Raw genomic sequence first — 14,515 nt, 5'->3', positions numbered from 1 at the left:
TAAATAAAATATAAATAAACTCTTTAAAGTATATATTAATTTCGTTGGAATCATATAATAGAAGTATAACTTCTTACGTGCGTACAAAGTACACACGCATTCTTTTTTTTTTTGATAAAATACTTACTTTTTGAGTAACTTGTGAAAAACCCTCTAAAAATGTATTTTTTTTTGTTGAAAAATTAACATTTTGATTTTCACTCGCAAATAAACCTGACCTTAAACCTATTAACTTACTAAAAAAACTCTATAGAACAAGAGTTAGGTACTTAGAAGAATAAATTAGTCAGTCTATCCATTTCCATACTTTGGAATGTGTATGTTTTTTCTCCCCCGAGAAGGGGTGGCTTTCACCCCCAAAGTAAAAGCAACCCTGGGCTTGAGTCCAAAGTTGAAGTAGTGGGTAAGAGCAACCCAAATCCAAATTTTCAAGCAAATCAATCGTGACGTGCGACGAGGAAAATTTTTACTCAAAATTGACTGGCCTATAATCAGCCAGGTAATCATGTTTTCAGGTAATATATAAGAATATTTACCACGAATGGCAACTCTGTATGGTCTCAAAAATAATTTGACAATTGACAACTAAGAGTACCAACTGCACTGTATTATGAAATTGTCAATAATCAATGGCATTTAAATAAACAAAATTGTTGTCATTTCTATTTCCAATCATGGGCTGCTGCGGTTCAAAAGATGAAAGTAGAAGTGAAGGGGTTACTGAGCGAAAATGCACCGACGTCTTTTGGTTGATTTTGTTTATCCTTTTTTGGTTTTTGATGGTAAAGTTTTTGTCATATTGTAATAACTAACGCTTTTTCATTAACAAAGAACTAACTCCCTGTGTAATATCGCAATTTTTGCATGAAAAATAGATATAAAAGTAGCCTAACAGTAGTTGATGGTTGCTATAGGTACATTTCAAATGTTTTAATACTTTTATCTAATTTTATTTGCCATTAAAAAAATTGGGTCATTTATGTATTGCATTAATATTGCATGGGAATGTGTTTTGCAATTTTTAAATGAAAATCTTTATACGAGGAGTGTGTGCTAATGTAATCATTGTTTTGTAATTGATGGGACGTATTTTTTGGAGGACAAATGGATTTTATTAGGGGACTAAAAATTGGCAAACATTAGTAGACAATATTTTATCAAGCAACAAGTATTATTTATTTGGAGTGGTTATACAATATAGTGATTTTGCACCGTCGCCATGCGACGGGGATCCAATCAATTACCATTTACAGTCACTCCACTGAATGTTTTGTGACTCCTTCAAATTTTTTCAGACTCCCTCCAATTTTTTCTGACTCCAATTTTTTACAAAGAGTCTATCCAATTTTATAGTTCTTCTAATTTTCCCTGACTCCCTCATATTTTATCATGTCTCCCCAGGGCTGTCTCAACCCGGGGGTGCGAGGCACCCGGGCGCCAAGTCCAAGGGGCGCAAACCGAACATTTGCTAAGCTCAAAATTGCGCTTTTTGTCCTTAAAAAACCTAAAAATAATAAAAGAATACAAGTGCACTTTCGGTATTTTTTTACAAAGGCTATTAATGCTTACTACACCTACAATACACAAATGTAATATGAAACCCATTTAGTTTATTCTGACAATAATTTCAAAAAGGTGAAGCGTTCACTGTTTTGACCAATATTGAATGTCGAGTAACAATGAATCACCATCTTGTAAAAATTATCAGTGTATCCGATTCTGCTGATAAAAGTATAATTGCCGTTGGGGAGCTATGTATGTATCCCACTTTTAGCGACGCCTTTTATAATAGCAAAATATAAATGCTGGTTTTCGAAAACCTAATTTTTTTCATTACATTTGAGACAAGAAAGATGTTTATTACGTTTTTAGAAAGACACGAGCAAGGGCGTCATTTGAAATTTTGATTGGGGAGTCAAGCATTATATATTACTATAGTAATAAAATTGATGTATTTTTTGTAAATTTCAGTCATTTTCGGGGTCAAATGACCCCGAAATTTCGGCCCTGTCAACTGACGCCCCTGGACACGAGAGAAGGGTAGCCACTTAATTTCTGTAAAAAATATGTAGATCTAAAAAAAGACTTACTAAATAGAAAGTCATACAGTAGACTCTGTCAATTCAGCAGTTGAACGAGAAAGAAAAAGGTTGACAGTGGTTTTAGAAAGAATTATCGAAATATGTAATAACATTTTTAGCACGACAAAGTTTACCATTAAGAGGAACCAGTCAAAGGTTGCATGAATATGATTATTTATTATTTATTTTGCTCAACAGGCCATGTAGGCCCTGGGCGTGAAAAACACAATTACATTTTTTTTTACTATATATATATATATATATATATATATATATATATATATATATATATATATATATATCTAAAATATACAATATTAATTTGTCTATTTAAAAAATACATCATATAAATATATACATATACAGGGTGTTTCATTAATAATTGTCCATATAGTAACTGGAGAAACCTTAGCACAAAATACGGAGATTTAACCTAAAACACTTAAATAAAATGTGGTTCCTTACTGAGTTACAGGGTGTTTTATCTAAAAATTTAAAAATTATTTTTGCTCAGCATTTTAAAACTATTCAACGTATCCTTTTCATACTTGGCAGGAAGTATAGGTACTATACAAGCTACTAAATTATGTTAAACAAACGTTTCTGGCTATTACCAGAGACGTACGACGGGGGAAAATGAATGGTTAACCCTTTTCAAATTCTACGCCACTGGCGGAATTGCTATTTTAGTTCAATTTTTGGATTTTCCAAAACTTTCTATGAAAATAATATACTCTTCATTCAGAACGATAAAGTCATTAGTTTTCGAGATCTTTGAAGTTAAAAATGAAACGACACAGTTATTTTGATTAATGTATTGTATCGCTTCATTTTTAATTTCAAATATCTCGAAAACTAATCATTTTATTGTTACGAATCAAGAGTATATTTACATAAAAAGTATTGGAAAATAAAAAAATTACACTAAAATAGCAATTTAGTCAGTGGCGTAGAATTTGGGAAGGGTCAATCAGCCACTATCCCCTGCCGTACGCCTCTGGTAGTAGCTAGAAACGTTTATTTATCTTAATTTAGTAGAGTGTACAGTACCTACACTTTCTGCCAAGTATGATAAGGATACGCCAAATAGTTTTAAAGTACTGGGTACAAATAATTTTTAAATTTTAATCATATGAATCATATAAATTATTAATCAAAATAACTGTGCCGTTTCATATTTAACTTCAAATATCTCGAAAACTAATGACTTTATTGTTACCAATGAAGAGTATATTATTTACGTATGAAGTATTAAAGAATCTAAAAATGGCACTAAAATAGTAATTCCTCCAGTGGCGTAGAATTGAGAAGGGTCAACCATTCACTATCCCCTGTCGTACGCCTCTGGTAGTAGCTAGAAACGTTTGTTTATCATAGTTTAGTAGGGTATATAGTAGTCGCACTTTCTGCTAAGTATGAAAAGGATACGTCATATAGTTTGAAAATTCTGAGCAAAAATAATTTTTAAATTTTTAGATAAAATACCCTGTAAGGCAGTAAGGAACCACATTTTATTTAAGTGTTTTAGGTTAAATTCTCGTATTTTTTGCTAAGGTTTCTCCAGTTACCATATGGACAATTAGTAATGAAACACCCTGTATAGCTCTCATTTTACAATTCGTGGCACATTCTTCTGTTACAATTTCTCTTGCGCTCTTCTTACCACTCATCTCCATTCTTTTCTGTCTAATACCTTGTTTCTCCAGTTATCTATTTTTAATTTTCGTAAATCTGCTTGGACGGTGTCAAACCATCTTTTACGGGGTCTTCCTTTCCTTTTTTCCCCTACTGGTTTCCTGTTCAATATCATCCTGGTCATTCTACGGTTTTCCAATCTTTGCACATGTCCCAGCCATCTTATTCTATGCGCCTTTATTATTGCGGTGATTTTTGGTTCCGTATACAGCTCTTCCAACTCTTTATTTGTCCTTCTTCTCCATCCCATTTGTGTATTTATGCCGCCGTAAATTGATCGGAGAATTTTCCTCTCCCATCTTTCTAATCTTTCTTCATCTGCCTTTCTTAAAACCCATAATTCAGCTCCATATACAACCGTAGCTCTAATAACTGTCTTGTAAATTCTTTCTTTTGTTTTTCTTGAAACAAACTTCGACTTAATTAAGGATCTCAGCATTCCGTATTTCTGGTTGCCTTTTGTAATTCTGGATTCTATTTCTTTATCTTCATGTCCATTTTCCTTTACTTTCACACCAAGGTAAGTAAACTCTTCCACTCTGTCAAAACTGTATATGTAATCTTTCTCCCCTTGTATTTTTATAAACTCTTCATTGTCTTGCTGTGTATCACCCATTATCATGTATTTAGTTTTCTTTTCATTTATCTTTAGACCAAACCTATTTGCTTCTTTTTCTATCTTTTTCACAATTATTTTCAATTCTTTCTTTGATTTTGCTAATATTGTTAGATCATCCGCAAAAGCTATACATTGATGTTCATTTTTAAATATGGTTTCTTCCATTTTTGTGCTGCAATTCCTCATTATTACTTCAAGAACAAGATTGAACAACGTGGTTGACATCGGGTCTCCCTGCCTGAGTCCTTGTTTGATTTCGAAATCCTCTGAGATGTCTTTCCACACTACTTCGCTTTTCGTTTTTGCCAACGTCATTTCAATCAAGCTAATCAATTTTTTGGGGATTTGTAGTTGTTTCAGAGCACGGTACATTTCTTTTCTATTTATACGATCATATGCCTGTTTGAAATCTATGAACAGCGCATACAGGGTCGTTTTGTACTCATAGCAATTTGCTTGTAATTCTTTTAGCGTGAAAGTCATTAGTCAAGTTAAACAGTGTTTTTTGATCTCTGCTCGAATTATTGGATTTAAAGTGGTTTAAACTTATCCAAAATTTTCGTTCTTTTTGTGTATTGTTCTTCAAATGTATCTACGTTCATTGAAGAGATTAATTTTCTTGTTTTTGTTTGCAAGTCCAATCAATATTTGATAATATTATTTCATCTATTGTGTATACTCCTTATAAAAAGCTACTAATTAAGCCAAAAAAGTGCCAACTGATAAGAACTTAATTGAGGTGATAGGTTTATTAGTCCAGGAATATTAGAACTGATATACTCACATTATATTAGCCCAGTGAAATTGGCATTATGGCTGCAAATAAGTGTTCAAAGTGCAATGAAGATATCAGTGATAAATCAGTGGCTTGTGACAGCTGTCATATTATTCTTCATCCGACCGAAGGATGTACTGGCTTAAGTGCTTCTGAACTTCGAGCTGTTGTAATCCAGAAGAGAACGTTGTTCTACTTTTGTTCTGATTGCCGACTGTCATTCAAAAGTGTGCCCAAAATTCTAAGAGAAGTTGAAAACCTGAAGTGCGAAGTCACCTTACTCAAAGCTGAAATCCAGATGCTAAAAGATAACAAGAGTAACTTTCCAATAACCGATGACATCATAAATGAGCTACACGAACGCCAAAAAAGGTCAAATAATTTACTTATCTTCAATCTCCCAGAACCATCAACTTCAACTGAGGATATTAATCAAATAAAAACACTTTTATCTGGAGCGAGTGAAGGTGCGATAAGTGTCAACAGTAAACATATCTTTCGTTTTGGGAAGAAGAATAAAAACGGTCATAGACCAATTAAAGTCGTTCTTTCCTCGGCTCGCGAAGTGCATCAAATCTTAAGAAACAAAGTTAAATTAGGCCAGGCAAATAAAATATTTTTCCTATCTGATCAAACTCCCTGTCAGAAAAAGCAACTCGATTCAGTGAAAAACGAACTTAGAGTGCGTCAACAGGCTGGTGAGCAAAATTTAACTATTAAATACTTCAACAATACACCGAAAATCTGTAAAAAAATGTTAGAGGACTAAGAACTAAACTGTCTGACCTCAGCTTGAATGTCAGCAACTGTTCCTATGATATCATTATCTTAACTGAAACCTGGCTCACACCTGAAATTACGGATGCTGAACTCGGACTTCTCAACTACAACATCTACAGAACTGACCGCTCTAAGGACTCCAGTGTCTTCAGTAGAGGTGGGGGAGTGTTGATTGCCATTAAGAACTCAATTCCTTCTTATCAAATTCAGTCTGATCCTTCGATTGAACAGTTGTTTGTTCTCTTTAATAACAAATCTATAATCGGTACAGTATATTTTCCACCTAAATCTATAGCTACTTTATACCAATCATACTTTGAACAGCTTATCACTATAAGCGAGCAATATGATAGAGCAAACCTTTTTCTATTGGGTGATTTTAATCTTCCATCTGCAGTTTGGGATGTCGATGATTATTGTTCCGTTGCTTCTCCTCAGCCTACAGCTACACAATCTGAAGCTGATTCTATTGAAACTATATCCAATATCTGTGCTTTTTTCAATCTCTTCCAGACCAACGAAATAACCAACGATAGAGGAGTTACGCTTGATCTCATTTTATCTCCATTGGGTATTGATGTATTGAAGGCTATCGACACTTTAATTCCAGTGGACACACATCATCCTCCGCTTGAATGCAGTTTGCCACTCAAAATCACAAATGATCATTTATCTGGTGAAGAGTATTATTATGACTTTGTTCATGCTGACTATGCAGCAATTCGTTCATCCCTTCAAGCAATTAATTGGGATGGTGCACTTCAAGGAAAAGTACTCTCTGACATGGTTTCTGTATTTTACGACATTTTTTATTCCATCATTGATTGTTTTGTTCCGCTAAAAAAAATCTGTGATAAGAAATATCCATGCTGGTACTCCTCTGAGCTGAAGAAGTTGCTTCACGAGAAGAAATCAGTGCACAAGATATATAAGAGCACAAGGTGTCCAGAAAGTTATGCAGCATTTAGTAACTTAAGAACTAGATGTAAATTTTTATCAAGACAGTGTTATGCTGATTACATTCAACGTACCGAACATTCTATTGTTAATAACGTTAAATCCTTTTGGAAATTTGTAAGTAGTAAAAGGGAAAATAACGCTATACCTAATACAATGACTCTTGGAGATCGTACTGCCTTCAATGGAACTGATATTGCTAATCTTTTTGCTAACCAATTCTCTTCCGTCTATACTAACCAATCCTTACATCCGCATGTAACCCAGATTTCACCTTTGGTTAATGTGTCTAATTATCACATTGAAATTTCAAAAATCTACGAAAAACTGTCTGAACTCAATACCAACAAAGGTCCTGGTCCTGATGGAATTCCCCCCACTTTCCTTAAAACATTCAGCTTCATTCTATCGCGCCCACTTTTTTATATATTTAATAAGTCTTTATCAACAGGGGAATTTCCAGACTACTGGAAAAACTCTTATGTCACTCCAATATATAAATCAGGTCGAAAATCGGATATAGGTAACTATCGTCCCATTTGTATTCTTAGTGCTATTCCTAAAGTTTTTGAGAGCATTATTTCCGATTATTTAAGTTATGACTTCTCGCCAATTATAGGGGCCCAACAATTTGGATTTACATCCAAAAAATCAGCAGAATTGGGTCTCATAACATATGTTGATTTTTTGACAGATGCTCTTGAGAGGGGTTTACAAGTTGACTCTGTGTATACTGACTTTTCCAAAGCTTTCGACAAAGTTAATCATGAGCTCTTGATTCATAAACTTTATTTATACGGAGTTGATGGCCTTATATTGAAGTGGCTCAAGAGCTATCTTACGCAAAGATCGCAAATTGTCAGGGTTAATCATCACTATTCTCATACCATCTCTGTTAACTCAGGTGTACCACAGGGATCACACTTGGGACCTCTGTTGTTTAATATATTTATCAATGATCTAATACCCTGTTTCCAAGTAAGTGAAACTTTGTTATTCGCTGATGATTTAAAATGTTTTAAAATAATCACATCTGAGGCTGATTCACTTAGTCTACAAGGTGATATTGATCGCCTATCTAACTGGTGTATGCAAAATGGTATGTGTTTGAATGCATCCAAATGCCATATTCTTCGTTTCCACCGAACTCATCATCCAATCATCTTCGAATATAGTATAAATAATCTGACCTTACATTCTGCCTCTGAAACTAGGGATCTAGGTGTGATCCTTGACTCCGCCCTTAGCTATAAATCACACATTTACAGTACAATACAGAAGTCTATGAAGATGCTTGGCTTTATAAAAAGAACCACTAGAGACTTTACAAACATCTCAGCTATTAAATCTCTTTATTTCTCCCTGGTTAGATCTCATTTCGATTACTGTTCCACAATTTGGTCCCCCTATTACTTTACTCATAAACTGAAGATTGAGGCTGTCCAACACAATTTTCTGAGATATACTGCCAGTAAGTTGCATGTATACTATGACTATTCTGTATTAGAGCGCATACTGAACTTACCTCCTCTTGAGGTACGCAGAAAACAAAGAGACTTAATTATTTTATTTAAAATTATCAACGGGCTGTGTAACTGCCCCGAACTTCTCTCCAAAATATCTCTATTTGTCCCCAGTCGTTCGACTAGGCAGGTGCAAACCTTTTATGTCTCTTTTCATAGATTCAATTATTCTTACAACACATTTATTCCTAGAACTCTTCGATTAGCTAACTCATTAAATAACCTCGAAATTTTTAATATATCAGTTTCCCGCTTTAAAAACCTAATTTCTTCCCTAACTTTTTAACTTTTTAATATTTTCGGCCAGAGCTTTTGTATTGTGATTAGTGTTACATGACCTGTATGTATTAGATAACTTAAAACCGTTATACCTTACAACATTTCCGAATTGATTTAGGTGATATCTTTTGTTTGTAATTGTACTGACCTAATGTTATCTTATTCTTTTTTTTTTCTTTTTTGTAACTGTATTACTCATACGAGTTATTTTTTCTCAAACCACTTGGTTATATGTTATATTACGATAGTTTATGTTATATAATTGGTTAACATTAATGTTATATAATTGTATAATTATGTTATATAATTTAGAACACTGTAAAATTTATATCGGAATAGGGCTTGCCCGTGAATAAATAAATAAATAAATGTGAAAATCTGGTCTGTTACCGAACGGTTGGATCGAAAGCCTGCCTGGTACTCTCCCACAGTATCCTCCATGTATTCGTTCAGTCTTCCACGTATGCATTGTGCTATTATCTTATACCCTGTCTCTAGGAGTGCTATTCCCCTATAATTTTCACATGTTTGTTTATCTCCTTTTTTATGTATGGGGCAGATTCTAGCCAGCATCCAGTCAATTGGCATTTTTTCCTCTTCCCATATCTTTTTCACCAGCCAATATAGTTGTTCGTACAGTTGTTCTCCTCCTGCCTTTAACATTTCAGCTGTTATTTCTGTCGCTCCTGCACTTTTGTTGTTTTTAAGTTGGCTGATTATATTCATTACCTCTTGTTTTGTTGGCGTCCCCACTATCGTATCATTTTCTTCCATGTTCTGTGTTATGTCCATCTCGTCCTCTTCAACATTATTTAATAGCTCTTCGAAATAATTTTTCCATCTTTCTAGCACCTGCGCTGTTTCACTTATTAGTAATCCTTCTTCATTCTTAATATAGATGCTTCGGCTCTGATATCCTTTGTCCATTCTTTTAACCTCTTGGTAAAATGACCTTATTTCTTTAGTTTGAAATTTTTCTTCAATTTCCTTTAGCTTATCTTCTTTGGATATTCTCTTCTTTCTCCTACATTGTCTTTTCATTTCCCTTTCTTGCGTCCCTATACACATTTCTGTTATTCTCATTTTCTTTTAATAGCATTATTTGTCTAGCTCTCCTAACTGCTTCAGCTGCTTTTTCACATTCTTCATCATACCAGTCATTTACTTTTCCTTTTCTCACTGTACTGTTTAAAACTGCCTCATTTGCCTTCATTACTGATGCTTTTACTTTCTCCCATCTTTCTTCGATTTCCATTTCTTGTGCGCATGTTGCCAGTTCTATTTCTATTTTCTCTTTATATTTATCTTTTACTTCTTCACTTTTCAATAGGGTCGAATTGTATTTTCTCTTACCTTCCGTTCTTTTCCTTTTTCCCTTCCCGGTCGCACCCCAGTTTCTCATGCATGTCACTCTTACTAGGTAATGGTCTGAATTGCATTCTGCTCCTCTCATGCTTTTTATTTTTGATATAAAATTCATGTCCATTTTTTCTATTACTACATGATCTATTTGGTTAATTGTTTTTCCGTCGGGCGACTTCCATGTCCCTTTGTGGATTTCCTTCCGGCGGAGTTGTGAACTTCTTATTACCATATTTCTCTCCATTGCAAAACATACTGCTCGGTGCCCGTTATTATTTGTTATATCATGTTTGCTATGTTTCCCTACTATGTTCTCATATATATTTTCTTTTCCAATCTTTGAGTTGAAATCACCCATTATTATTTTCATATCGTATTTCGGTGTTTTTTCGTATTCCTCCTCTAGTTGCTCATAGAACATGTCTTTCTCATCTTCATCCGCATCCTCTATGGGAGCATGCACATTTATAATACTTATATTTCTTCTATCCCCTTTCATTCTTAAAGAACACAGTCTGTCAGATATAGGCTTAAAAGCTATTACCCTTGATTTCAAGTTTTCCTGTAGTATGAAACCTGTTCCTCTGGTTCTGTCTTTTCCACCACTTTTAAAAAAGGTTGTGCCCTCTACATCCACTATTTCAGTTCCTAATTGTTTGGTTTCTTGTACTGCAAGCAAGTCCAATTTATATTTCTTGACTTCTCTTACTAGTTCTTTCAGATTGCCTGCACCATACGTCCCTCTCACATTCCAAGTTCCAAAGTTTATTTTTCGTATATCTTTCTCATTTGCCTTAATCGTTGCCTCGCTCGTTTTACTGTTACATACCGTTTTTAGTTTTTTGAACTTTGCTGCACCTCGAAGCGGTTCACCTTGACGTTCCACTTCCAGACTTCGTCGTTTACTGTCAGTTTCTGGAAACCAATTTTTACATTCTTTCCTTCTTCTTTCTCTTTCTTTGCTCGTTTTCTTATTCTTCCTTGTATTTCCCTTTCTATTTTATTCATATCCTCATTAATGTATATCTTTTCCTGGCCAAACTTTTGTAATTTGTTTTTATTTACCATTATCTTTTCTTTATCAGTTGCGTTCTTCAGTTCCACCAGACAGGTTTTATTTCCTAACTTTGTTGCCCCCTTAATATTTATTTCCACCTGCAGTATTTTAGCGCAGAAATCCTCTATCATTTTCTTTAATATATTCTGATCGTATGTATTTATGTCCATTCCTTGTATGATTACATTGTTTCTTCTCTTTTCTTTTTCCATTTTATCCATCCTCTTCTCCATTTTGTCCATTTTTTGCTTCAGATCATTATTTTCCTTTTTTATATGATCGTTTTCTTCCCTTAGTTCCTTAATCTCCTGTCTATACTGCTTCTGTTCCTCTTTCATTTCCTGAATGTCAGTGGTTAGTTTTGCTAACATTTCTAATACTCGATCCATTTTATCTTCCTCCAATTTTTCTCCCCTTCGCCCCTCCGCCGTTTGTTTTGATTGGTCTCCGTATCATATTCATTGTCACTACCCATTTTTTTCCCTCGTGCTAAAGCTTCAGGACAGAAGGTTGCGATTCTATAGGTCTTGTAGTACTTGTAGCCCCGCGCAAGTGACTATTGACCAGTCGACCCGTCGGATCTCCAGTCACTATCAGGACTACAATTACCACTTTATTATTACTTTATTTCTATTTCCTAATTGGATACACTTTATTTGAAAACCGGCAACGTCGCAATTTATTTTGTCGTGACCCGTCTTCACCTATCGCTGTTATCAGCTGTCCCTAATTAGTTTAATTACTTAGGTATATTTACATTAGTTTTTCACTGTTGGCGTTTACGTATTATTCACTCACTAAATCCATTTGAAAGAGAAATTTTTTATCACTACACTTATAGAGTCTGCTAAAGTTTATATACTGTTCAAATTTCTTGAAATATTTTCTGTTGTAAGTCGCGTAAATCGAGATTATTACAGACAGAAATTATAACACATTCTTACTCTTCTATACCAACGTTGCCAGCGCATGAATAGGATAACTCTTTAAAATTAATAGAATGTACTTCCAATTTTCATAATACGCTATCAGAACACATTACACGAATTGTTGTCAAATCTTTCTTTTTTCTGGAAATCTAATGAACTGTTGTCTTATTTTAAATGGTACACCCTGAATATTTTTTGCGTTTTGAAGTCCCTAAGAAATACTGATTATTTTTTATGTTATATTCCTTATACCTAAATGCCATAATTTCGAAGTTATTGCGATATTTATTTAAAACATTTAAAGAAATTATAGAAATCAATTTTTTCGGCCCGGTTAGACATTTTTTAGGTTCTTTGGATTATTGGGAATCAAAAAAGGTTTTTTGTAATTTTTGTCTAAAGTTAATCGTTTCTGAGTTATAAACAATTTAAAACTGAAGAAGATTGAAAAATGACGATTTTAAAAGTTCAAAAACACAAGTAAAAAAAACTTTTAAAATTACGAAGTACCAAAATTCAAGCTCAAACCTTCTTCTATCAGCTCCCTATAACAATTGTTGGCACGTTTTATTACAAAACATTTTTTTATATTGTTAATGAAGCTCATATGAGAGGACGGGCGATATTTGGCATTAACAATTAAAAAACAATATTTTACAATGAAATAAGACCAAATCACTTATCAGTAGCTGATACAATAAGGTATACAATTTAGGCTCTATCTATACAATACAATAAGGTATACAATCTCTGAACGGATAGGGTGGAAGACACTGCCTGACGCCAACTTTAAACAAAATAAGGTTACGGGTATAATCCCACTCGAATGAACAATAAAAGGAGCAAACCGGAGCATGATAATTCGTTTGACAAAGAGGAAGCATTTAAGAAAAGTAAGTCAACAATAAGAACACCACCCCAAAAAGACGATAAGGAAAAGCAAGAAATGGATGAAATAAAGAACATATTAGCAGAACTGAAGCAGGAGATTAAAACAGAAATAAATAACTTAAAAACAGAAATGAAGGAAGAAAATAAGAAGACCAGAAGTGATATAAAAGAACTAAAAGAAGAAATAAAACAAAATAATGAAGAAATAAATATTATAAAACTAGAAATCCAAAAAATGAAAAATGAATGGACTAAGGAAAGACAAGATTTGATAGAAGAAAATGAATTGTTTAAAAAAGAAAATAAAAAGATAACAGAAGATATAAAAGAACTCCAACGAACAATAGAAATAATGGACAAAGACAAAAGGAAAAATAATTTAATTATTAGTGGGTTAGAAATTGATACTGACGATTCAGCAACACTGAAAGAAAGAGCAACAAATATGATTGGAAAACATTTAGGTGTAAATATTAATATTAAAAGAGCATGTAAGATTGGAATAAGAACATGCTTAATAGAACTAGGAAACGAAACAGAAAAAACAGCCATTCTACGAAATAGGAACAAACTAAAGAATGTTGAACCCAAGACAATATGGATAACAGAGGACCTTACAAAAAAAGAGAGAGAAAAAATGAAATCTCTAAGAGACAAATCAAAGGAAATGAGAGATAAAGGAAAAACAGTGAAAATTGGGTACAACAAAATTACAGTGGATGGTAAGGAATGGAGATGGAACTACAATGAGGAAAAGGTAGTGGAGGTAGCGAGTCCAAAAAACTAGCAGAGCGACAGAGAAGAGACGAAGTAGATGCCAGACAAGGATCAGAAAACAAGGAAATTACGAATACACTGGACAATGAAAATAAAAGTATAGACTCGATTAGTGATAAGATTAGGTTTAGGAGTTCAAATGTTAAACATAATAATAGAAATAGGATGGGTGGTGGAAATATTGGTAGTATAGGTAGTATAAATAGTAGTAGTAGTAGTAATAACAATAATGGAAAATCAAATACTAGTTTTGTAAATGAAGAATCAGAACAAATAGGAATAGCAACATGGAACATGACCTCTCTAAATGGAAAGGAAATAGAAATAACTGAAGAAATGGAAAAAATGGGTATCCAAATAATGGGAATAAGTGAAACAAAAAAGGTAGGAGGAGGGCACATAAATCTAAATGAGGAATATAGTCTTTATTATTCAGGAGTACCGCAGGGACAAAGAGCAAAGGAAGGAGTTGGTATAATAGTAAATAAGAGACTAGAACCAAGAATAACACACTATGAAACATTATCATCTAGAATTATAACAATCCAAATGGACCTAAAAGACAAAATAGGATTCATACAATTCTATGGACCAACTGAAGGCAGAGATGAAGAAACGATGACAGAATTCTACAATGAACTCCAAAGAGCACTAGACAAATTAAGAGAATCGAGAGAGAAAATTATAATTTTAGGAGATTGGAATTCAAGAGTGGGCAAGGATGTCAACAAAGGATTAGGATGCATTGGAAAATACGGAGAGGAATGTTTGAACAGGAATGGTGTCAAAA

At 33.7% G+C, this 14,515-nt stretch overlaps 1 protein-coding gene across 1 annotated transcript in view; it reads left to right on the top strand.

The window, feature by feature from the left end:
* Window positions 1-620: 620 nt before the first annotated feature.
* The window catches only part of LOC114335772 (choline transporter-like 1), a 112,793-nt gene continuing 98,898 nt past the window's right edge, over window positions 621-14,515 (top strand). The window contains exon 1 of the mRNA XM_050642610.1: window positions 621-782. Within this exon, the coding sequence (XP_050498567.1) occupies window positions 675-782 (108 nt within the window). The 5' untranslated portion in view covers window positions 621-674. The remainder of the gene's footprint in view (window positions 783-14,515) is intronic.

The sequence above is a fragment of the Diabrotica virgifera genome, chromosome 2 (assembly GCF_917563875.1).
Source record: "Diabrotica virgifera virgifera chromosome 2, PGI_DIABVI_V3a".
NCBI lineage: Eukaryota > Metazoa > Arthropoda > Insecta > Coleoptera > Chrysomelidae > Diabrotica > Diabrotica virgifera.
The sequence above is the reverse complement of the archived record's forward strand: the minus strand, read 5'-3'. Positions and strand labels throughout refer to the sequence as shown.